This window comes from Alligator mississippiensis, chromosome 3 (genome assembly GCF_030867095.1).
Source record: "Alligator mississippiensis isolate rAllMis1 chromosome 3, rAllMis1, whole genome shotgun sequence".
NCBI lineage: Eukaryota > Metazoa > Chordata > Crocodylia > Alligatoridae > Alligator > Alligator mississippiensis.
Window position 1 is genome coordinate 62,513,043 of NC_081826.1, and position 24,603 is coordinate 62,537,645.

At 44.2% G+C, this 24,603-nt stretch overlaps 1 protein-coding gene across 10 annotated transcripts in view; it reads right to left on the reverse strand.

Annotated features, from left to right (window-relative positions):
• The window catches only part of C3H8orf34 (chromosome 3 C8orf34 homolog), a 545,250-nt gene that overhangs the window by 328,877 nt on the left and 191,770 nt on the right, over positions 1–24,603 (reverse strand). For all 10 annotated transcript variants that reach the window (XM_059723997.1, XM_059724000.1, XM_006260932.3 and 7 more), the window contains one exon: positions 24,425–24,560. In XM_059723997.1, the coding sequence (XP_059579980.1) occupies positions 24,425–24,560 (136 nt within the window). The remainder of the gene's footprint in view (positions 1–24,424; positions 24,561–24,603) is intronic.

Here is a 24,603-nt window from a genome sequence, read left to right on the forward strand (position 1 = left end):
TTGTGAAAGGGTTGTGGTTTGTTTTTTTAAAGCTGCACTAAACTGTTATCCAGAGTTTCAAACTCTGGCAAACAAGCCTCTCCAAGCTTGTGAGCTCCCTGTCATTCTCCCAGTACAGTTTGCATCCAGCAGACATGCTGCGGTTGCTGATATTCATCACAGTTCAGCACCAAACTGAAAGAGTCTACTGACACTGCCATGAATTAGCTTGCAGGACACACTAGAAGGGCTCAGCTTTTTCTTTTTTTTTTCTTTTTTTTATTATTAATTGTAAATTTGATATGAGGAGGTGGAAACAGGGGCTTTGTTTGAATTCTACAGGTGGCAGAAAGACAAGGAAAAGGCACAATCACTACTTTCATTTAAAACAAAGTCAACCTGGTAAGGGAACACACAGTAATAATTCTTTTGCACAAGCAGGCAAAAATGAAGATAAGATTTTTTTAGACATGTATTATAAAAATATGCTGTACCTGTGCCAATATTGCAAATAAAAGCTAGCATTTTTTTTAAAGCAGCAAGTAATTTAATTCTGTCTTCTTCTGGGCTTGTCAGAATGAATTTTAAAAATATTTTGAAATCTGCCAACTTCTTTCTTCCAATATTATTTTTCCACACAAAACTTAGTTAGAAAAAAAGACATTTTAGGCACAACTGAATGTTAGTTCTAAGAGATGAGGTAATGAGACAATATTAACTCACAATACTGTATGTTGTAATTTTCTTTAAGAACAACCCAAACTAGATAGTAATCTGCAGTCATCAAATTCCAATAGAGTAACACCAGAAGTGAATATACTGCATTAAGTTTACATGTTTAAAAAATGAATCACCTAATGATACCTATACAGATGTACAAGGACTGGAAAAGGGCCAATGTGGTAACTATTTTCAAGAAGGAGAGGAACGGGGATCTGAGTAACTATAGACCAGCTAGTCTCACCTCTATTTGTTGGAGCACAGCAGGTAATATAATGCTGAACGGCAACCAGCATGGGTTCATAGCATGTAGATCTTTCCTGGCCAACCTTGTTTCTTTCTATGACCAGGTCACTAAACACTTAGATGCAGGAGTCGAGGTAGATGTCATCTACTTGGACTTTAAGAAGGCCTTTGACACGGAATCCCATCCTATTCTTATAAAGAAATTGAATGGTTGTGCCATAAATGATTACACAGTCATGTGGGTGGCAAATTGACTTAAGGGGGTCTCCCAAGGCTCGATCCTTGGGCAGGTGCTGTTCAATATCTTCATCAGCAACCTGGATGAGGGCGTGGAAATTAGGGCTGTGCAAAACTTCACCAGCTGTTTCATTTCAATGCTATTTCAACTCATTTTGAGCTCCAAACAGCAAAATCAAACCGAAACAGCCTTCAAAAGAAACAAGGGCAGTTGATACATTTCAAAAGTTTCAAAACATTTTGAGTTTCGAAGCTGAAGCTGGGCTTGCCTGCAGGGAAACAGAAAGTAAGGAGAGGGAGGGGGAAAAGTGGGGGAAGGACACGGTGAGGGCACACCTTAACACACATCCTGGAGAAGAAGCTCCTGCAGGAGAGGAAAGAAAGGCTCTGTGACAGTTTGGCTGCCTGAGATGCTGCTGGTGCTACTGTGCTGCTCTTCACTAAGTTATTATTTTACCTGTTGTTATTTAAAGTGGTGGACCAGACCAAGGATTTGGGGAGAAGAAAGCCTCATTAGGGCACAATACTGTGTCATGTAGAGGCCCCAGTGCCAGTGAGGGTGTACCTTAACACACACACACACACACACACACACACAGTTACACATGTCACAAGTTTTGCTTGTCAGCAGCTTGAGGTGCAGTTTCCCAGAAACCTCTTTGCTTACCTCCTTGAAACCTGGAAGGCTTATGGCCTCAGCAGGGGCTACCATGCCTGTAGGTTTAACCCCACTGCATCTTAACACACACCTGTGACATGAGTTCTGCTTACAAGAATTTGAGATGTGGTTTCCCAGAAGTCCCTGCACCTACCTCCTTGAAACTTGGCAAGCATCATGCCTGCAGAAGGGGCTATCATCCCTGCTGTTTTCATCCAAATCTGCCAAAAAATGACAAAGTTATAGGCAGTTTCACGCTTCCTCATTATAGCCTATGGGCAAAATGTCAAAACAGCATTGAAACAGTGGAACAGTTTCAACAAAACGAAATGGAACAGTGCTTTCAAAAGTAAATGAAACTCAAAATGAAACACTGTCCTGTTGAAACCGTGAAACAGAAATCAAAATGAAATGGTGCTGTTTCGCACAGTCCTAGTGGAATGCACTCTGTTCAAATTCTCAGATTCTCACACTATGGGGCATAGAAACATACTGATGGGAAGAAACTGAATCCAGGCAGATCTGGACAGGTTAGAGAAGCGGGCAGAGAACAACAGGATGCAGTTCAACAAGGACAAGTGCAATGTGCTGCACCTAGGGAGAGGGAATCACCACCTCACCTATAGGCTGGGGGATGACCCTCTCAGCAGCACAGTGGCAGAAAGAGATCTCAGAGTTGTTGACTCCAAGATGAATATGAGTCATCAATGTGATGAAGTAGTTAACAGAGCTAACTGCACTTTGTCATGCATTAGTAGGTGCATCACGAACAGGTCCAGGGAGGTGATGCTCCCACTCTATGCGGTACTGGTCAGGCCCCAGCTAGAGTACTACATCCAGTTCTGGGTGCCACAATTCCAGAAGGATGTGGACAACCTTGAGAGGGTCCAGAGGAGGGCCATATGGTTAGAGGCCCACAGGGAAGGCCTTATGAGGAAAGGCTGAGGGACCTGGATCTTTTCAGCCTCTGCAAGAAAAGGTGGATCTTGTGGCAGTACACAAATTCACAGGGGGTGGGGGGGAGCAGCAGGGAATAGAAGATACTCTGTTTACCAGAGCACCCCTTGGAATAACCAGAAACAATGGCCACAACCTGATAGAGAGTAGATTTAGGTTGGACATCAGAAAGAACTTCAGTGAGGGTTGCCAGAATCTGGAACGGGCTTTCAAGAGAGGTGGTGCTTTCTCCTACCTTTGAGGTCTTCAAGAGGAGACTGGACAAGCATTTGGCTGGGGTCACATGACCCCAGCACTTTTTCCTGCCACTGGCAGGGGGTCGGCCATGATGATCCCTTGAGATCCTTTCCAACCCTAGCATCTACGAACTCTATAAGATGTAGCGACATGCACAATCAAGTGCATTTTATTTGCACAAAATACATGCTGATATATGTACAATAACCTGTATGCACAGACATATTTTGTGAATGCAGGTTAACTGCCTTCTTTTAAAATCAGATGCTGTCACAATTATACAGTAACAAATATTAAAGAATTTTTAGGGCACGTCTACATTTACCATTAATGCACATCAATAAACTCTGGAGTTTATTGCTCGTGGAAAGCTCCAGGGCATGCTGGTTACAGGTGTGCCCAGACCACAGCACACTGAGCTGGACTGGAGCAGTCGTGGCTGGCAGAAGGTCCGGGGGGTCAGCCTGCCAGCCCAGGGATGCTCTGTCCAGGCTCAATTTTTTGTGGAGGGGCTGGCAGGGGAACAAGGGTGCTTCAGTGTGAGACTAGCCAGCAAGTAGCCCCCTCACTGAAGCACCCTCATGTTCCAGCTAGCCAGGTGAGCTTCTATATGTATACAGTACTGCTGTGTGCAAACTAACTCCACGGCAGGGTAGGACTTCATAGATTTCATAGACATTAGGGCTGGAAGGGACCTCGGAAGATCATCGAGTCCAGCCCCCCGCCCAAAGGGCAGGACGTCAGCTGGGGTCATAGGATCCCAGCAAGATAAGCATCCAGTTTCATCTTGAAGGTGTTCAATGAAGGCGGTTGAACAACCTCCGGTGGCAGGCTGTTCCAGACCTTGGGGGCTTGGACAGTAAAGAAATTCTTCCTTATGTCCAGCCTGAAACGATCTTGTAGTAGTTTGTGACCATTCGTCCTCGTCATCCCTTGGGGCGCTCTGGTGAACAAACGTTCCCCTAGATACTTATAACAAGTCCTACCCTGCTGTGGAGTTGATTAGTTTCCTGAGCCCTAATAATGTGTATATTCTGAGACATTTACTGATGAACAAATTAACCAGCTCTGCAGTAAACATCTCACATAGACACACCCTTATAGCAGTATGTTAATGCTTTGTGTATCTATGCAGGTAGAAGTTCTATATACACCTTCCATTTTTTAAATTATATGCATCTTCAAACAAACAAGATTCTTGTGTTTTTCCCTTACTGACTGATAATTATTTCTGCCAAAAACAACTACATAACATATGTTTGGCCTCTAAGGAAATAATACAGTTGTTAAGACAAACTCAATGGGAAAAGTGTAATCTCTGAAAATATTATGTAATACATGGGCTTGTAAACCCCAGTGATTCTTCCTTTTCCTTTTTCAGAGATACATGCTACATTTGTAGATAGAAATTTCTTTACAGCCTACCAAATTCTTGATAATGGAGAATATTTTGATTATCACGTCATGTATAGAACTTCTGGTTTGAAACTGTTGCTGTGGGATTTACCCAGTGGAAAAATCTGGTTAAGACTTAACAGAAAAAATCTGTGCCCTTGGGAGTCTGCTGAACAGTTGACATAAATCTTCTGTTTTATATTGTTTTTCCCAGGACTTAGCTATGATTTTGAGACTTGAGAGACCCAGGCCCTTGTTTTTAAATGAAAAATCCAAGGGGTTGGTTCTCTATGAAACTGATTAAAACACAGTCATTTTGAATTATATCTCGAACATTCGAGAGGTCACTTCTGGGTTTTAGAATGATCTAAAATGCATTGACAGTATAGTTTATATCCTCTGAATTCCAGGAAGAAAGGCCAGTGAGACAGTAATTAATGCAGACAGAAGAAAAAGAGAACGTGTTGCTTTGATAATTTACCAGTTCAATCAATTACATTTTCCAAATTAATTTATATTAATTATTTACAATGTGGATTAGGGCCAGTCAGAACTATTGTTTTCCTTCAATGTGTTCCTTCACTTTCCTGCAATCTTTCCTGTAAGCAAGTACTGTAGGTTAAGTACAGGCATTTAAGAAGACTGGTAGAAGCACTCTAACTTTCAAGCTTTACTCTTAGCACCCCTGTTTAGGTCAGAAGGAAACTGAACACACGTTAGCCTTTGTTGGGGGGTTGGGCAGAGGGCTTGGAGCCTGCCTGCATGGACTTAGTGCAGCAGGTGGGGGGGGGGAGGGAGGGGTTATGGCTAAGTCACTCCTGATCGGCTGATCACCAACACTGCCCACCTGGACATGATGCAGCAGCAGCTTGTTATGACCTAGCCTCCTGCCACCCAGTGCCCTGTCCACCCACCAAGTGTGTGTGTGTCAGATGCCTGGGGTGGGGGGGCGGGGGGTTGTGCACGCATGTCACACACATCTGGTTCTGTGTGTGTGTGTACATGCGCATGTGTCCCAGATGCCTGTATCCACCCCCACTCCTCATCTGCATAGACTGGGAGCCCTCCCCAAATGGGTAGGAATGGAGGGCTTTGAGTGACCATGCCCTGGCACTGACTCATGGTTCTCCAGCCCTGGGCTCCTCCAGCCATGTGTTCCTGCTGTCACTGCTACTCACAACCCACACCGATCCCCTTCCCCTCTCCCCCACAACTGCCCCCAGGGACACACAGTGGGGTGTGGGGGAATGTGGCGCAAAGAGGAAATGTGCTTCATTTTTAATCAAATGTTGAAGCTGCCAAACGTTTAGTATGTTTATTAAACAAAAACTGTGCAATGCTGCCCATCCTGCAACTTGGACCCAAGCCCAGGGGACTGCCTATCCTTGCAGAGCCATAGGGGAATGCCATGTGCAAAACTGGTACCCCTCAGTTTAATTAAATGCTGCAGCTACTAAACTTTCTGTGTACATAATGAAGAAAAACTGTGGAAAACTGCCCACTCTGAAACTTGGACCCAAACCCAGGGGGGGCGGGGGCGGGGGCAGGGGCTACCTATCCTTGCAGAGGCTGCACCAATCCCCTACAGTAGGAATCAGGCCTAGTGGGCTGGTAAGCTGCCCCTCCCCCATTTGCTTTGGGGCTCTGTGCCTATGCTGGTGACTGCCAAGGGCTGGGGGTAGTAGTGAGTTGGCCCTGGTGATGGGTGGGCTGAGACAATGCCGGCCCTGGCATCGGGTCTTTAACAACCTGGTGTCCCTCTCTAGTATGAATTTTTGCAACCTCTATGATTGTATGAACAACTAAAACTCCATTTTGTGCTTGTTCCCTTCTAGACATGAGTAGATGAACTTTGTATGCCCTGTGTACATGACTGTTTGTGTGAGAGGGTGAATGGTGAAAGAATGTTAACTATTTGCATGAAAACAGAAGAAGATTTAACTGTTTGTGTAAGCAACAAGACACCAATGTATAAGTTACCAGACACTAAACTAATTAAGCTAATTAATGAATGGCTGAAGAATTTGTCTGTGATCAGGTGCAAAGAAGAAGGAATTTTGCATATCCTGCCATTTGAATTACAATGCTTCAAGGCAAAGATCAAGATTGAGATACCAATGGAGATGCCAGCTTTACTAGAATGACCTCAAGTTGAGATAACAAGAAGAAACAACCTCTAATTAAAAACTGAGCATGGAAAAACCCCAGTACTGAACAAAGATTTGAAATCCCTATAAAAGTGAGATGCAGACAAGCCAAGATGGAGAATCCACTCTCTGCAACCTCCTGGAGCACAGGCATGCATGTCCATTCTTCCCCCGCTCCTATCACCCTCAATAAGCCTGGACCCAGCCATACAGTGCTAATATTGAGTAACATCTGCTGGTAACTATAACATCTTACTGGAGTGGTTTTGTCTGTAGGTCTGTCTATGTCTGTTTGTATGTATGCTTGTGTATGTCTGTTTGTATAAGTGGTGTTTCCAAGCTTATGTATCTGCTTCATGTAATCAAGTAAACATGGCATTTTGCCTTATTCCCCCTTTTTAAGGTCTCGCTCTTAATTTGAGCTATTGGCAATTTTAAGTAACAACCCCCCCTGCTGCACTGCTTCTCCCTGGAGTGGGGCCCACTGGATACCTTCAATCGACCAAAAGTCAATGGCTCTCACAAACCATATCTCCTGTTCTGGACCCAACCCGCCCCCCCATCTCCCAATCAACGTGCAGTGTGGAGCCATCCAGAGCCCCCCACCTTGCGTAGGACTCTCAGGCACGTCATCCCAGAGAGGAGTCCCTGGAGTAGGGCTCTCCATGCCGGGGGGGATGGGGGGGCTCAGAGGCAGGGGGTATTGGTAGCTTGCCCCACCACTCCAGCCCAGGAGAGCAATGATGCCATTCAGGGGTGTCATAGCTGGATCCCATAGCAGTGTTTGATCCTATGCATAAACTCTTTATCCTGGTGTCGTGACTCTCTCAACTCCACAGTAGTATGTGAGATGTCCCTCAGGGAGTGGCTGGCCATCCATAGACTTCATTCCTGGACCTTTGCAGAGCATTGCACTGCCTGGGTAACTTGTTCAAGTGCTGCAGCACCACAAGTTCAAGCAGTTGCCAGACTATCCATTCTAACATCCCACATCAAGAATCCCCTTTGGTTCTTATGTCACCAGTGCCATCTACATACATGTTTCTGGTGTTTTGCAGGTGTCTGGGTGACCATGCTGGATCCAGCATCTCAGGTTCCATAACTACGCCTTTCAGACAAAAACCAAAAGCCTGCAGTCAAGGAAGACACAGAGGGATGAGTCCCCTGTCTAGACTCTTCCTCCTGCCTGGGCCAGCTTCATGATAAACCTCAATTTAATTGATACATTTTATATAAAAAGTATATAAGGGAATTGCTCAGGCCCATAATCCTTCTACTGACCAAGTGAAGTTAAATTGCTTGTTCATTTAAAACCAAAAAATTAGTTTATATTTTCAAAGCTGTTTTTACAAGGAAAAGACTAGACATTTTTATAAGAACAAAACTTAAGGAATTAAACAAGAAATGCTAATGTACTTTGTTACATTTTTATATAAAAGCTTGCACATTAGACAAAACCATATACATTAAAATATTATAAATATACACATTAACTTAGCACATTGTTTTAAGGAAAGTACAAAAGGAGATCATAATGATTCAGGTGCAAGAAGTTGACTACAAAACTGAGAAGTTTACACAAAAAAAAATTAAAAGAAAGCAAAGAAAAAAATATGATGCAAGTCACCTGGAATGCTTAAAATGAAAACTAATAATAATTATTATATGCAGAAAGAAAGGTAATTAGGTAATGGCAAAACAAGAAAATATGCAGCCAGAAGCTATGGATGGGCCTAGAAAAGAAATTCTTAGACTTCAATAGGCCTATACTTAGCATTATAACTAGGGCTGTCAATTAATTGTGGTTAATACACACGATTACTGTGTTAATTGTTGTTCACATTAATTTTTTTAAATCCATTAACTGTGCATGTGGTTTTGAAGCCTGTGCCTGGGCTCAGCTCTGCCACCATCACTGCCACCTCCAGGCTGCCCTGTGGGGCAGCTGTGGCACAATGGGGACTGCAGGGCAGCCCAGGTGTGGGCTCCAGGCAGCTGCAGTGGTGGGGGGAAGGGCACAGCCAGGCACAGACACGTAGCCGCAGCCTGCAGGCAGCCAGGAACACAGCCCAGCAGTGTGTGGAGCAGCACCCAGTAGACAAGTCAATGAAGGGGAAAGGGCCTGTAGGAGGGAAGGGGCATGGGGGTGCAGATTGAGGCCTCCATGGTGAGGGAAGGTGTGGGGCAGAGGCAGGAGCAAGGTCTGGGTGGAAGGGGCCCCAGGGGCAGGGTACATCATAGGATGGAGCCATGGGCAGCTTGTCCAGGGTTGCGGGGGGGGGGGGCAACCATCACTGCACGCACCCTGGGGGAGACATGGAGGGCATGTGCCCCTGGGATTTGTGCATGGGACAGAGGCGAGCTGTTGATGTGGGCTGAGGGTCTGCGTCCTGCTGCCTTTACCCCAGGAGCCACATGCTGGCTGTGCCACATCCCCTGCCTGCCCAGTGGTGGGAGACACAGCATGGCACTGTGTGGCTCCTGGGGCAACAGCAGCAGGGCACAGAGACAAGAGCTCAGCAGCAGCCTGCCTCCACCCCATACACAAATCTGGGGAGCACATGTCACCTATGCCTTCCCAGAGGTGTGCACAGAGGAGTGCCTGAATGAGCCTCCCGCAGCTCCATTTCATGACCTGCCCCAGCCCCAGCCCCAGCCCCAGGGCCCCATTCACTCCAGCCCATGCCCCTGCTTCTGTCCCACTCCCACCCTCACCATGAGGGCCTCAATCTGCCCCCCTCACCACTTCCCTCCCACATGCCCATCCCCTCCACACTTGCATGGTGGGCGGTGTCTGTGTGTGTGTGTGTGTGTGTGTGTGTCTCTGCCCTTTATTCCAAGCCACAGCCCCCAAAGCCCTGCTGCTGCCCCTCACTCCTGACCCACAGTACCCTACATCCTGCCAGGGTATGCAGGAACCCTCCTCCCCAGGCTCCAACCCCCCCCCCCACACACACACACCCATAGCCCCCCACACCTTCACAAATTCCTCCCCACATGCACAGGCCCCACACCTGCCTCCCAACCATATAAAGTGTCTGCAGAATTTTGCATAAAACTTTTGAGTTTTTCTGCACATAATTTTGAATTTATAGTTCTGCAATTAACATGAGGATTAATTGCAACTTTTTTTAATCATACAACTAATCATGATCAATTTTTAAAAATCATTTGACAGCCCTAATTATAACATGATGTTACAATATAACAAGAGGAAGCTGTTAATCAGGGCTTAGTGGTACTGCTGTTTCTACTTTTCTTCCTTTTCTTCCCCATAATTGCTAGTTATCTGAGCTTCTGGATCTACCATATCCATGTTGTCACTATAAAATGCATGTTCTAGTTTTAGGGGGGGGGGTTGATGGGGGCTGTAGTTGTAAAAGCTTCCCAACTCAGGGTTATAATGTTATCCCTTTAGATAACAGCAGTGCACTGAGAGGAGGCTACTTTACATTTTCATGGGTTAGGGCCCACCTCTATCTATCTCCATGCATTCTCTGGGTATATCTACATTGCAATCTAAAGGTGTAATTGCACCTTATGTAAATATATGTAGATAATCTTTAAATCAGCTATCTTAATTATTGATAACAGTACAGTTGCAGCTGCTGGTCTATTTAACCCTAGCTCAGGTATGTTTACCCAGCCATGAGCAACTAGTGCCTCCTGATCCTGGGGAGGTACCAGTGGCCGATCACTGATGGGGGAGGTGAGGGGGCAGTAGCCAATCGCCACCGGCAGCAGAAGTGCCAGCAACAAACCTAGAAGTGCTGCTGGTGCTTCTCTTGGAGCCCCCATGAGCTTGGGGGGGCACCGGCCATCACCCCCCAGCTGTTGAGGGCCAATCTCAGGGGGGGCATGTGCTCCCCCATACTCCCCCTACACGTCACCTATGTACCCAGCTGCAGTCTCACCAGTGATTCACAGCATAGATGACCTCAGTTTGACATATACTTTATACACTGATAAGTATGCTCAGAATAACGTAAGAGGAAAAGATTCTTCTAGGGTTTGTTGGCTCCTAGTCACATAAATGGTTATCTTGAAATGTTTCCCATTGGTTGTCATCGTTAAAACAGAGCTCACTGAGGAAGAAGAGAAAATCCATTGGCTGAAGAATCCTTCTCATACTCAACACCTTAACAGCAACTAAAAAAAGAAACAGGAAGGAACCCCACTGCTTTAATCAAGGAACTCCCTTACAAAAGACAGGAATAGAACAATAAGAGACTTTATCCAATCCTTCGCAAAGATTATGGTTGATGAGCACCCAAGTCCCAACTAAGAAATATCTCCCCTAAAAGAGATCAGTGTAATGCTAAAAGTGTGAGTGGCCCAGTGGACAGGCACTCACTATGTCTGGAAGTAATACTTACCCCTCAAATTAAGGGTGTTGAATACATCCAGCCCTACAAGCTGGATACGTGGCATGGGGCTGTGTCAGGGCGGGGTCCTATAGGAGGGCCGTGATCTCCTTAAGGTCCTCTGTCTGTGCCAATTTGGACCAAGGGCACCCTCTATTCTCACCCGCCACGTCTTTGATCTTAAGTTAAGTTGGAAGGCTGCCTTACGTCTCCTCGGCACGGTTAGCTGGGACCTGTGTCCCCGTGGTCTCCCGGACCCACCGGGGGTCTCCCTGTACTCTGGGTGCTTCTCAGGCACCCTAGCCTTATGGGCTACACGTGGCTCCTACCAACCCCTAATACCATACCCCAAGCCTCGCAGATGTACTGGACGTTGGTCTGTCAACACGCCCACTTCCTCAGGCCTCCTCCGTAGTCTAGCCCCCTCCTGGGCCTTCTCTGTAAGCTCTATGGAAATTCCCCCTCCTGGGCTCTCCCTGGGCCCACTCCGGGCTCTCTCTAATATGCGGCTCCTCACTGGGACTCAAGTCGAGCTCACTCTGGGCCTTCTCTAAAATAATCTAGCCTGCTACAGGACTTTCTAGCGGGTCTCCGGTCCTTTAGGCCCACCGCACTGCTACCCTCTCTTATGTGGGCTCACCGCACTGCTATCCCCTTTAGCCGGGGACCACCGCAGCACCTTGCCCTGCTCCTGGGGTGCCGTACTGCTAACCCCTTTCGTCGGGGCCCACCGCAGCACCTTACCCCTGTCTGAGGTCTACCACTGTGCTAGCCTTCAACCGGGCTCACTACGCCCGTCTCGGGCTTCTCAATAAGGCGCTCCCCCTCTTCGGGGCTCGCCGTGCCCGTTCTGGGCTCCCTAATAGTGCCGCCCCCTCTCTGGGGCTCGTTGTGCCCACGCTGGGCTTCTCTAAAGTACGCGCCCCCTTCCTGGGGCTCACCACACCCACGCTCGGGCTTCCTGGTACTGCCCCCTCCTGGGGCTCGTTGTGCCCGCACTGGGGCTTCTCAAAACGCCCCTCTCCAGGGCTGGGGTCTACGCACCCCGTAAGTTGCACCCATACTGGCGCCGGGGTCCTCACACTCCCTTGTGAGTCCCCGATGAGGCCTCTTCCAACCCCTAATAGCCTCACCCAAATCACTGGTGTAATACACAACACTAAAGCAACCACAAGCCTCCTGACTACAACCAAAACACAAGGCACTGGGCCCTAACAACATAAGCCTCCTGGCTGTAATTCAACATCATTGCTCCAGCCTCTGGAGCTCTCGCGAGCTATACTTGCAATCTGGGTTCTCTCTATATCCTGACCGAGTGAGCTCCTGCCTCTCCAGCTGCTAACAGGGAACTGCCAGCCTGGCCTCAGCCCTGGGCTTTATGAGGGCCAAGCCCTGCCCCTTCCGGCCAGCTGACTCATTAGTTGCCAGGGCAACCCACAGCTGTGCTCGTTATGTCCCGCCAGGGCACTCTCTCCCTGGCAGTTTCCACTCTCTAGGACAGGCTGGTTTTCAAGCTGCACTACTCACAGATCAGCCCCATATTCCAGAAGCACCACAGCTGTGGGGATGTGCAGTTTGGCCCCAGAGCCATTGCAATGGCAAGGCTGTGCAACATGGTTCCAGAAAGGCTACTGCATGCAGCACGACCCTGGAGTAGCATGTGGCCGATCCAGGACACAAAGCCACCCAGCATGCTCAGCATGCTGTCTGTGGGTCACTCTGTCCTAAAAGCAGCACCAGGGGCAGGATGATATGGCTCTGCACACTGGATCTGGCCCATGGTTGACACCCCTGCAATAAATATTAAGGAAGGCTAGCCAGTTGCATCCTGAAATAAAATCTGAGGAAGCATGATAAGCCATCTCTCTTCTCCCCACAAAGGACAACAATAAGTAAGGTTGGGAAGGCCTACATAGAGCCAACTTCTTTAATTCCATTTTAAATGTATTCTTTTGTTAATATTTTTCATAAGGTAGATACATGGTTTCATTTATTTCTCTCACTGTTTCCTGGAGTTCTGGTAAAGTTATTTGGGAATTGCAGATAACTATACCAAACTCTAAACAGTAGCATGGCCTGTTTAGCAGCAAGCCTTTTACTAAACATAGTCATTAACATTTTTGCTTGTAATAGCTACATAAGATTCACTTGTCAATCCTCAGACACTGTCATCTGCATAGCTCATTATCAAATTTTCCACTAAATGGCTTCTTAATGACCCCCAAACCCATTAGTATCCTTTTGGCTTTCTGATAGTCAGATAATGCTGCTGCATACAATTTGCTGTCCATATGAATCTGAAATGCCCATGTAAAATTAACAGCAGAGTATTCCCTTGCCCAAACAATTTACTATTTCTGTTTCCTAAAAGCTGTATTGCAGTCCTTTCAGACAGCAGTTCTATTTTCTCCCTAGTCATTTTGTAAATATTTTGCTGATGAATGTATAGAAAATAATGTTGATGACTGCTGTGACGGTAGAGAAATTTTCAATATTCACTTTCCCCTTGCTAATTTACACAAGACATTCTCCTGGCTTCCCTATGCCTTCCTGGTTCCAATGACCATTTCCTATTAACCACTCATGTAAGGTTCAGCTGTGTCTTTCATAATTTCCATATACAATTCACAACTTATTTTTTATATTATATAGTACAAGGATACTTCAGGCACCAGAAAAAATGTGGAGGTGCTTAAGCCTGGTGGAGACAAATGAACACGTGGAAAGAGGGAAAGACTTGGATTGGTTAAAGGAAATGAGACAGGCTTCAGTAAATAAATAGGCAAACCTGGAGATTGTTGGTTGGGGAAAAATGAAGACAGGGTAAAGCCAAAGACCTAGCTATGAACATGTAGCTATGAAGCAATTGAAGGCTTCTGAGTAGGATCCAGGGAAATAAGCAGAGGGCATTTTTATGTATCCGGAGAAATATCCTTCATTCATAGACCAGTTCAAGGAAGCCTTTTTCAGGCAAGGCAAGCTGACAAGAGGCATAATTTTAAGGGCCTGTTAGATTAACTTGTTATAAGGCAATTTTTAAATGGATGCATATACATTATCTCCAACATCATCAGATTTTGTTTTAAATGCGTATTTGCATGCAACTAGCACTCCTTCATAACATTCTTGTTCAGAAACCTTCAAGCTTGTGGCACAGTATGTTTTCTATAATCCTATTTATTTTTTAATCGCATGCAACCCCTTTTTGTGTGCTACTGATGTTAAGAAGGATGAATGCAACCCTTGCACTATTAAAAACAAAAAGCTTCTTACTTTCAGGAATGCATTGGCAGGAGTACACAAGAACGAGGTTTAACTTTTGAGCATGGCAATGGGCATACAAGGCTAATGGGTGGTCCTTCAATAAAAAATCCCCATAAACTCCACTGAAATGGCCATTCTGTGGAAGACATTTGCTTTTTCTTATACCTGCTCAGCTAATGCCTTAGTGACTACATATCCTTTTCTTTCTGACACAATGTTAGTGAAAATGTTACAAAAACTCAACATAGTGCAAGACAGAAAATGTAGCAAAATATAAAAAGCTTTTCTGCTAAACTGTAATTAGGCATATATTAAACCCATATGTTATTTGTTTATGTGTGAAGATGTCTTATTATGAATCATCAGCAACAACTGAAATTAATTTTGCTTTACTTGTATATGAGCAAGGAGTTATACTATCTACTGTAGAGTGAATCAATCCATTTTGTGAGTCAGTGGAGATAGTTGTGCCAAAGAATGGAAATTAATTACTGAAAGAGAACTGACATATGTTTTACTCAAACAATTTAGATCAAATTGAGTTATGATGTTCTTTGTTAATTCTCCCTTTTAACTGACAAGCTTTCCTGATTATGATTATTTGCGTATATACTCCTATCTTTAAATACCTATATTTTCTGCTACCTGTGAACCTTCCTTTGTTTCACCTCATAAATGATGTCACCCTTTTGTTTAGATGACTTAATATGGTGCCTAACTTGCAATTTAGTTATTTTTTGAAGAGCTATGGGAATAACATTGTTCTATTGCTATTTTTCCGGTTTGAAAACCCTCTTAAGCTGTTATCCATCTGCTTTTTCCTCACCATGTGTGAAACATCTACATGGAAAACAGTAAGCTCTCTGTTTCTCACAGCTGTATTCTAGTCAACAAACCTCTTTATAGTCCTGGAGATTTAATCCTCTCTTTTTGTATCATAAAGCTGCACAAAGCTATTTGGTGAAATGACTTAAAAGAAACCTGCTTTTTTATTTTCCAGTTTTATTAATAGTACTGATCTAGCTTCTGATATATATCTATCATTTGAAGAGCATTAGTGAAATTATCAACACTTATGGTTTAGAAAAAGAGAAAGAATATAAGGTAATTGTCTCTAAACCCATCAATTTAAAGAGGAACTTAAGAAGTTTTGCTGCTGGTTCAAAATAGGCTCAGTCAAAGGCTCCTGTTCATTGCTTCAGAAATCTCCCAGTTTTCCTGAGAGAAAAAACAAGGTCTGAGAGAGTGAGCTGAAATAAGAGTGACTGCTCTGGTTAATGTGCCTAGATATTAGCGAAGCTTTTACACTTGATACAAATATGGTTTCATTTAGAGCACAGTGGATTTATAACAAATTAGATTTGTAACTTTAGATATATTTATTCCCATTTGATGTTGCTTAGTATCAAGAAGCTCCTCTAATACTACATCAGAAATAAGAGCTATAACAGCTACAAGATGAGGTCTATTAGCTAGTGAAGTTTATGGGAAGTCCTAGGAAGCCAATTATTTGGCACATTTAATACTAGATTAAGCCAAAGTCTAGTTAATGTGCAAAAGGGGAAAAAACTGTACTGGCTGAGAAAGATGGGATAAATCACCCAGAACTAGCTTTATATGACTAAATGTTGTGATCTGAGTTGTTTTATTGTGCAAGGGAGTTGAAAGCAGTTTGATGTGGCCTTCTGATATTTCTCCTGTATGTGGGAACTCTTCATGATGCCCCCTACTGCTTTGCCATACTCTCTGCTTCACTCAGCCCACATATATAGAATATGAATGGCGAGGAATATATGTATGGGTGTACGTGGGGTAGATCACCGTGTACTCCATCTGTACTCCATTGGTATGTGGCTGTTTCTTAAAAGCAGCTGCCAGCTGACATAAGTTAGAGGAGCCCAGGTCTAAGGGCTGCACAGATCTTCTGATGTCTGGAAGCCTACAGAAATTTGGCGAAGCAAAGAATCTGGGTTTCTGTGCTTACTGGTGATTAAAGTGAAAAACATTAGTTTTCCAAATTATATAAATAATGTAAAGAATGAACCCATAACAGCTTAAAATAAACAGTCAAGCCAAGGAATGTTAAATTACACTAACTTTTGCAGTGTTAAAATGGCTGTGTTTGATCTATGGCACGAAAATGAGGTGGAAACCTATCTTACACATTGAATAAAATGAGATGATGGTGAAAACTTATGATGCAAACTGTAAACTATGTATCATTTTCAGATTTAAAGGAAATAAATTAATTATAATGATTAGGCTAAGCTAGATAATTTGTTTTAGTTATTTAATAAAGTCTTCTCCAAACAGTATTGCCTTCTGTTAGGAAGATAAAAAACTTCCAGTGGATGTATCAGAGAAGCAGTTTTTGCTTGATAATAACATAAATAGGACTTATTTTAAAAATACAGCAAGGTGAGAGGATCTGGATATGAAAACATAAGGGTAATATCACATTTTTGTCTGATCCAGGAAGCATGTTTCCTAACATTTGAATCCCTGCCAGAAATGCATGAGGCAAAAACTCCTATTCCTTCCACAGGAAGCCAAAATACCTATGGTAAAAGGTAACCTGATTTGACAAGCCTACTACCTGCAGAATATTCATTGAAGTTAAACAGGACCATTAATTTCAAGATTCCTTATACAGGCATAAACTAAGCAAAGTTAAGGGAAAAGACACCTGTTTAACTGTATTTAAAAGTATGGATTATTATTATTAATGCTGATTTATATTTCTTAAGGTCCAACTTCGTAAAAGCATAAATACAGCATAGGGTGAATTAAACAGAGAAGACGATACAATAATCATAATATTATAATGACTATAATCATGAATTAAACAGAGAAGACGATACAATAATAAAATAAAAACACAATTCCCACCCTCAGGAAAGGATCCAAATATACAAGTAGAATCTGTACCATACCCTAAAGATAAAAAAAAAGGCTTTATTATACTAATGAGGGAAATAAATGTCAGAGCTGAAAGACCTCTCCTGAGATTCCCAAACATTCAGTGCTAGGGAGTGTCAGCAAAACTGGAACCTAAGAGAAGAAGTGGTCTCTTGGGTAGTCAGTGCATTAAAGGTCAGTAACACCATAATGAACTGCACTTGAAAACAAACAGGAAACAAAAGCAGTTTTTGGACCACTAAGTAATACACTTCTTGCAAGTAAATCTTGGAGAAATCCAGGTAATTGTATTATTGCAGTGCTCACCAACCAGTGGATCTTGATTCACCGGTAGATCTCGGATCCTCTTGGAGTTCATCCAAGGCTGGGGTGGGGGCTGAGTGTTCATGTGCATGCACACATGCACCCCAGCCCAGCAGGTCAGTCCATGGGGGAGGAAAGGGGCAGGGGCTAGATTGAGGCCCCCCCCAGTGAGGGACAAAACTGCACAGGCAGGAGCAGGGGTAAGTTGAGTGGTGCCCCAGCTGGGTGGGACTTACCTGCTGGGGACGCATGCCCCCAAGTAATTTCTTCTCCCTCTGCCTTGATCTTCCCCCCCACTTCCCTCCCCACAGACTTACCTGCTGGGGTGGCAGTGGGCCCACGGTAGATCTTGGGGGTTACTTTTAATGCTGAACATGATCTCCTACTTAAAAAGGTTGGAAGCCACTGTATTATTGTGTACAGAGAAAAAAAGTATCTTTCTTGCCATACACTGTGTCACAAGCAGTTGAAACTCCAACAGCATCCTTAACAACTTACTGATTTGGAAACAAAAATGCTAATGTTTCCTTTCACAGACAAGATTCCTTGGGTGAATCTGATATCTTTTATTAGACCAACCCAAATAGTTGGAAAATGATTATTAAACAATGAATAATTAATTAATTATGTTGTTTCCTTTCAACATGGCCTTCAGTGGTAATTACTACCTTTCTCAAGCTTCTGCCTCCTTGGTGATAAAGTGGAGAAAAATGCTTTCTCACACATAAGGAAACTGATCAATGAAAGAGAGGTAATTAGCTGCGTGTTAGTCTGAAGTCAGGTAGAAGGCAGGGTAGAGGTGCAACTTCTAAGACTAATTGAATCACATATGCATAAGCTTTCATGAGCAACAGCTCACTTTGTCAGGGTTGATCACAAAAGTTTATGCACCTCTGATTTGGTTAGTCTATAATTGGGGGGGGGGAGCGCAACCTACAGCACACATACCATGTGTGGTACAGTCAGCCTCTGCATGTGGCATGCAGCAGATTTGGGAGGGAAGGGGCATCCCAGTGGTAGACAGTGCAGGAAGCAGAAAGCAGAGCAGCAGATTGGGCAGGGGAAGGGAACTGGAGGGAATGTGTGGTGTTAATTTGCTTCATTAGGCTGACAAAAAAGGTGGCCCCCACTGGTCTATAAAGTATACCTCTACCATGACTTATATCCGATAAATGAGTCCAAGTTACAGAAGCAGGTAATTAGGTACTCAAGTAATAAGTGTGTTATAAAAAAAGACAGGTGGACAAACTTTCAATTAAAAGGAGCTTGAAGAGGAAGCTATTATGGGCTTAATCCATAAGTGTACCAAAGCATTATACATTAGAGAAAGCAGAGAGGGCTTTATGATACCCTCATGCCCCCTCCCACATATCTTGGTTCATCCCCTGTAGTAAATTAAAGAATACAATTAAGGCAACTATTAGAGAACTGCAAAGCAGCCTAGGCATAACACATTTATATCATTAAAATTTACATTGGTTTCCTACATGAAGATAAACTACACTGGGATCTGAGTGAACAGTTACCCCGCTATTTTGGTACAGCTGCATCCAGTAGGCTGTGACTACTACACCCTGCCACAGGGTAGAGGTGGAAGGGGAGCACACAAACAGCTATCTGGGGATAAACTGTGGACATAACACCTGCACAAAAAGCCCTGACAAATGACAAATTTAGGATGTGATTAAAATGTTAATTGCACCACGAATAGCAACTTGGGCAGACAATAAAGACAATTTGGCTAGGGACAGACATTACACATACACCAGTTTAAGTTATCAGAAACTGGTTTAAACCTGTAACAGAACACACATTCAGTGCACATAAACAAGTTTGAAAATGGCTGAAACTGGTTTGAGATAAACCTGGTTGAATGTAGTATATCAGACTTTACTGATTTGGATCAAACCGGTTTATGCAATGTCTGCCCCAGACCCCTTCCTGGTTTAAGTTAAACCAGAGTCTCTCAGCATCCTGGCATGCTCTCTGGGCTGGTCTGGACTCTCTGCTCCAGAGAGCTGGGTTGGTCCCTCCCCTCAGCTCCCTTGCTGGAGCTCCAGCAGACTTGCAAGCATAATAGCATCTGTCTGGCTTCCCCTGCCCCACCCCCTCACTGCATGCTGCTCAAGCAGGGACCCCTCCCTCCTCTCTCCAACACCACGGACCATAGACAGCATGTGGTATGCTAGCTAGTGCTGAGAAGTGTCTGTGTAAGGCAGACAGGACTGTGCCCACTTAGGGCTTTCTGGAGCTAATCAACAGGTAGGTGGTAACGTCCCTCCATTCCTTCCTTGGAAAAAGCTGTTTAAGAAGAGCTTGAACTATGAGAGAGGCTTTATTTTCTGATGGGGTGATAAATCCTGATAACAGAGCTCATAAATGCTCTGTCAATGGCGTGGGATTAGGGAAGGAGGGATTACAGAGGGAGGGGGGATTAGGGAGGGAGGAAAGGATCCTCTCCCTAATCAGAGCATCCTGCTGGGGCCTGGCCACACCCCTCCTTAGCTCAGCACTGTGGAAGCAAAGGGAGGGCTACTCTAGTCCCCCTAACTTCTAGCCTGAGCTGCTGCAGGCATGTGCCTGAATTTCTGGGATGTCTGTGTGGTTACAAACTGGTTCAGCCTAGCCAAGTTAGACTAACCTGCAAACATTAAATCAATTCAGGCTCAAGCTTTTTGAATGTCTGTCTCTATACTTTCTGGTGAGATAATATAGGAAACATGCCACAAAGATATTCCACATATAATACGCAATATATTTTGTGGCTTATTTGTATGATGTCTTAAAAGGAATGTATGACATGTAAGGGTTGACCCATAACAGATCCTGACCCACACCTGAGCATAGGAATCTGGTGTTGGCAGCCCTAGGGTCTGGGACACAGCCATCTCCTACCCAATCAGTGGGATTGGACTGGGGGTAGCATTAGGTCCTGATCCAGCCTCTCACCTCCCTTTCCCTCCACTGGATTCCTGGAGACAGATAGGAGGGCTCCATAAGCCTGACATCAGGGAACATCTCCCCAATCTCAGGCTCACTGCCTACCAGACCTTTAAAAAGCAGGCATGCAATTGGAGCCCTACCTGCACATCTGCTTTTTTTAAGTTCCTAGTCATTTGTGTAAATGGCAGCTGGGAAGCTGGGTGCTCTCAGCTCCCCAGCTTCCCATGCCCTGCACCATAGAGCTTTAAAAACCATGCCTATCTCTGGACTGTGGCTGTGCTTTCTAATTCTCCCTGGGCACCTGGACCCAGACAGCAGGGAGAGGGAGCCTGATCTCTGGCTCCCAATATCAGGGAGCTTTAAAGAGTGCCTGCAACTTTGGCTGGGCTCCTGGTTCATGTGGGAATCCTGGCTGGGCTCCTGCTGAATGTGGTGTATGTGGCTGCCTATACACGTGCAGTGAAGCTGCTCCGACAAACTGTAATTACAGCATGTCAGGGAAGACTCAATTAATCTAGTCTGTTGGAGCATGGTAATTACTATGCTCCAACAGACTCCAGCATCATGTTATCAGTGTCCCTGCACTGAAAAATGGTGACGGAACTTTAACTAAAGCTCGTTCAATGAGTTTTAGTTAAAGCACCCCCACTGCCATTTTTTAGTAGAGGGGCACCAATACACATGATACTCCTGGTGCCTTAGAGCTGCTCTGAGAGCTGTTTTAATTAAAGCACCACTCCCCTCAACTCCCAGAGCATGTGTATAAATGCCCAAAGTCTCCCAGAAGGGTTTTAAAACCCCAGAGAGAAAGCTTTCAGCTCTGCCCCCCCCACAACAACTGGAAGCCTCTGATCCCTGTGTCCCAGCAGGCCATCACAGTCTGCAACTGGACCTAAAGCTGTCCCAGCTAGGGCTAACAATCAGCTGATTGTCATCTCACCACACTGCAGACTTAAACTGTTTCTGGTATGGTTCGTAGTCCAGGCTGATTGTTGGCTCTGGCCCTGACAATCAACTGTTGTCAGCTTCAGCCCCAGACCACACTGGAGCAGGTTTAAGTACCTGGTGGGCTCCCTGGGGCTAGAGCCAAAATAAGCCTGGACTTGCTGGTGCAGGGAGTGCCTGGGATTATAATGCCAGGCTCCACCTGCACTAGCAAGTAGTAATGGCACAAATAGGATCTGATCCCTGATCCAAACAATCCCACCTCCTGCCATGGACATGTGGTACAGTTGGAGGCATGACTGTTAGGATTGCAGATCATAGCATTAAATGAACACATGGCAGGAATCAAGGTAATCCACCAACATAGCTTCACTTTTGATTTCTCCCGTGACAATTTGACACCAGACACAAGTAAGTTACACTGGTCTAGAGCTCCAAGTCATGTGTTTGTGGCTTTTTGGTTTTTTACACCAGTGTATAGACTAATTACTCCAGTGTAAACTTATCTACAGTAACAGACATCTGGTTCAAAAACTGATCATGGGCCCACTGATCATGGGCAGAAACAATTTAAATGGCAAATAACAGTTGTGTGGCTGATCAATAGACCACAAGGGCCAGATGTTTGAGCAGGGAACTGCTTATTTTTGCACTTTAAAATAACAGATATTGGAATGTGAAATTATAGGACAAAATAATCTTATATAGTAATTGACACAATATTGTCATTTAAGCTATTTGCAAAGGTATTTTTCAACTCTGTACCACTGGAGTAGATCCTTGCTAAATTTTGACATACATCCCTTGTACTTTTCTGTTTGTACATGTACCACACAGAAATATCTAGTGTGTGGAAAACCCAAAGTTTTATAATTTATTTATCACCTTTAATATATAGATAAGTTATGCCAGCTGAGAAAATGAGAGGTACTTAGCTGTGTTAGTCTGAAATCAGGCAGAAGGTAGGGCAGCATGGCACCTTAGAGACTAACTCTTTAAGGTGTGAACTTTCATAAGACAATAGCTTACTTTGACAGGTGCTCTGAATAGACTATTGAGAAAATAAGTTACTTCCACATATTTGGTTGTTTTGAAACATTTACAATGTAAGCATTTTGTTCCCTGTGATTTAGGAAGACAGTCAGGAATACTATCTTTTAACACACATTTGATAACAAAATTTCTAAGAATTACGTGGCAGTATAGTTAATGCCTCTCTTCCAACACACTGAGATGTCATTCTCAAAGGCTCCATGTCTTGGGAACTGTCCTGCTGATGGGACAGTATAGTATGGAGATTTAGCATGTCTGTGGGTATATATTAGGAGTACCAGGAAACATTTTGGCTAGAGACAGATATTACACATAAACCAGTTTAAGTGATCAGAACTTGGTTTAAACCTGTAACAGAACAGAGGTTCAGTGCACATAAACCAGTTTGAAAATGGTTGAAACTGGTTCAAGATAAACCTGATTGAATGCAGTATCAGACTTAAGTGATTTGGGTCAAAGCATGTTATGCAATGTCTGTCCCAGACCCCTTCCTGGTTTAAATTAAATGAGACTCCCCCAGCACCCCAGCATGCTTTCTGGGCTTGGCTCCATGCTCCACAGCAGAGCTGGCCCCTCCCCTCTGCTCCCTGGCTGGAGCTCTGGCAGAGATTGCAGACATCTGCCTGGCTTCCCCCTGCTCCCTCTCCCCCTTCCCTCACCACTTCCTCCTAAGCAGGGATTCCCCCCTCCCTTCTGCATTACACAGACCCCTCTCAGCATTAGCTAGCATACCACATGCTGGCTCCGGTCTGTGCTGTGGCAGACAGGACAAAGGCAGACAGGACAGTGTCCACTTATGGCTTTTTGAGGCTAAATAACAATTATCTGGTAACGTCGCTCCATTCCTTCCTTGGAAAAAGTTGTTTAAGAAGAGCTCGAACTAATGAGAGAGGCTTTGTCTTCTGATGAGGTGATAAATGCTGTTATCAGAGCTGATAAATGCTCTGTTATCAACGAGGTGGGGGAACCCCTCCCTAATCAGAGCATTGCGCCAGGGCCTAGCCATGCCTCCCTCAGCTAAGCACTATGGAAGGAAAGGCTGCTCTAGGACCCCCCCAACTTCTACCCTGAGCTACTGCAGGCATGTGCTAGCATTTCCGCAGTCCAGACGGGATGTCTTTGTGGTTACAAACTGATTCAACCTAGCCAGGTTAGAGTAACCTGAAAAGATTGAATCAATTTAGGTTCATGGTTTTCGAATGTCTGTCCCTAATCTTTGCAGACAAACTCCCTAAACAAGTGGCCTTTTAAAATGTGGTAACCTTAAAATAAAATAAAAAAGTAGGATGGCACATGCTCAAACTTTTGACTTAAGATCACCACAGGTTGCTCCTATTTACAGGTTACTAATCCCCTCTCAAACAAGACAATGGAGCAGTCAAGGGTAAATGCAAGGAGATAATATTGGCAGACCTCTGCATTGTTCTTGTTAATCTGCACCATTTACATAAGGGTGAGAAGGCTAGTTTTGTCATTTAAACAGGATTAACTCCTTTTTCCAAATGAGCTTTTGTCCATACAGAAAGACTGAATCTAAGAAATTTAAAGAGTTTCAGCTAGTGTTACATTATTAATTGACTTGGCTTCAGGAATATCAAGCTGGTTGTTTGGCCCTCATACTGTAAGTGCAAAAATTACTTCCAGCTGCCAAAACCAAATGGGGATCAAACTGATTAAATTTTTGAACTGCATCTGTGCAACTAAATTTTGATTTATACCAATGCTCTTTAAATTGGTTTTGAAACTCCAAATTCTCTAAATCATCCTTTGAAAAGCCACAGAAGCTCAAATAACAGAGAGAAGGGCTTAAAATAGTTTCAAGCTGTGAAGTAAGGGTGAAGATTGCCTACGCGCCTTGATTCATTGTTGATATGAGCAGTATCATGCATAAATGTAGGTTCTACAACTCAACTGGCCCTTCATGACCAAGGATAGTTAGGAGCAAAAAACATGTCCTTAAAAAAAGAGAACTTATTGCCTGGCTCATGGGTAATCACGATAGTCACCTAAGAAAATGGACTAAGAATCTGCTTGTTAGTATTGTCTGCTTTGCTTACCTGGCACACCTTGCGCAGATGTTCAGTGTGACCTTTGCCTGAGGTTCAACAGGATGTGCACTTCGAGTTTGGTTAAATTTGCTCCCAGAAGACATCAAACTGGTTACTCCTTCCATTCTTAAATCATCAAGATCCTCTGCAACAACACAAATGACTGGATGAATTAAATTTAAATTCCA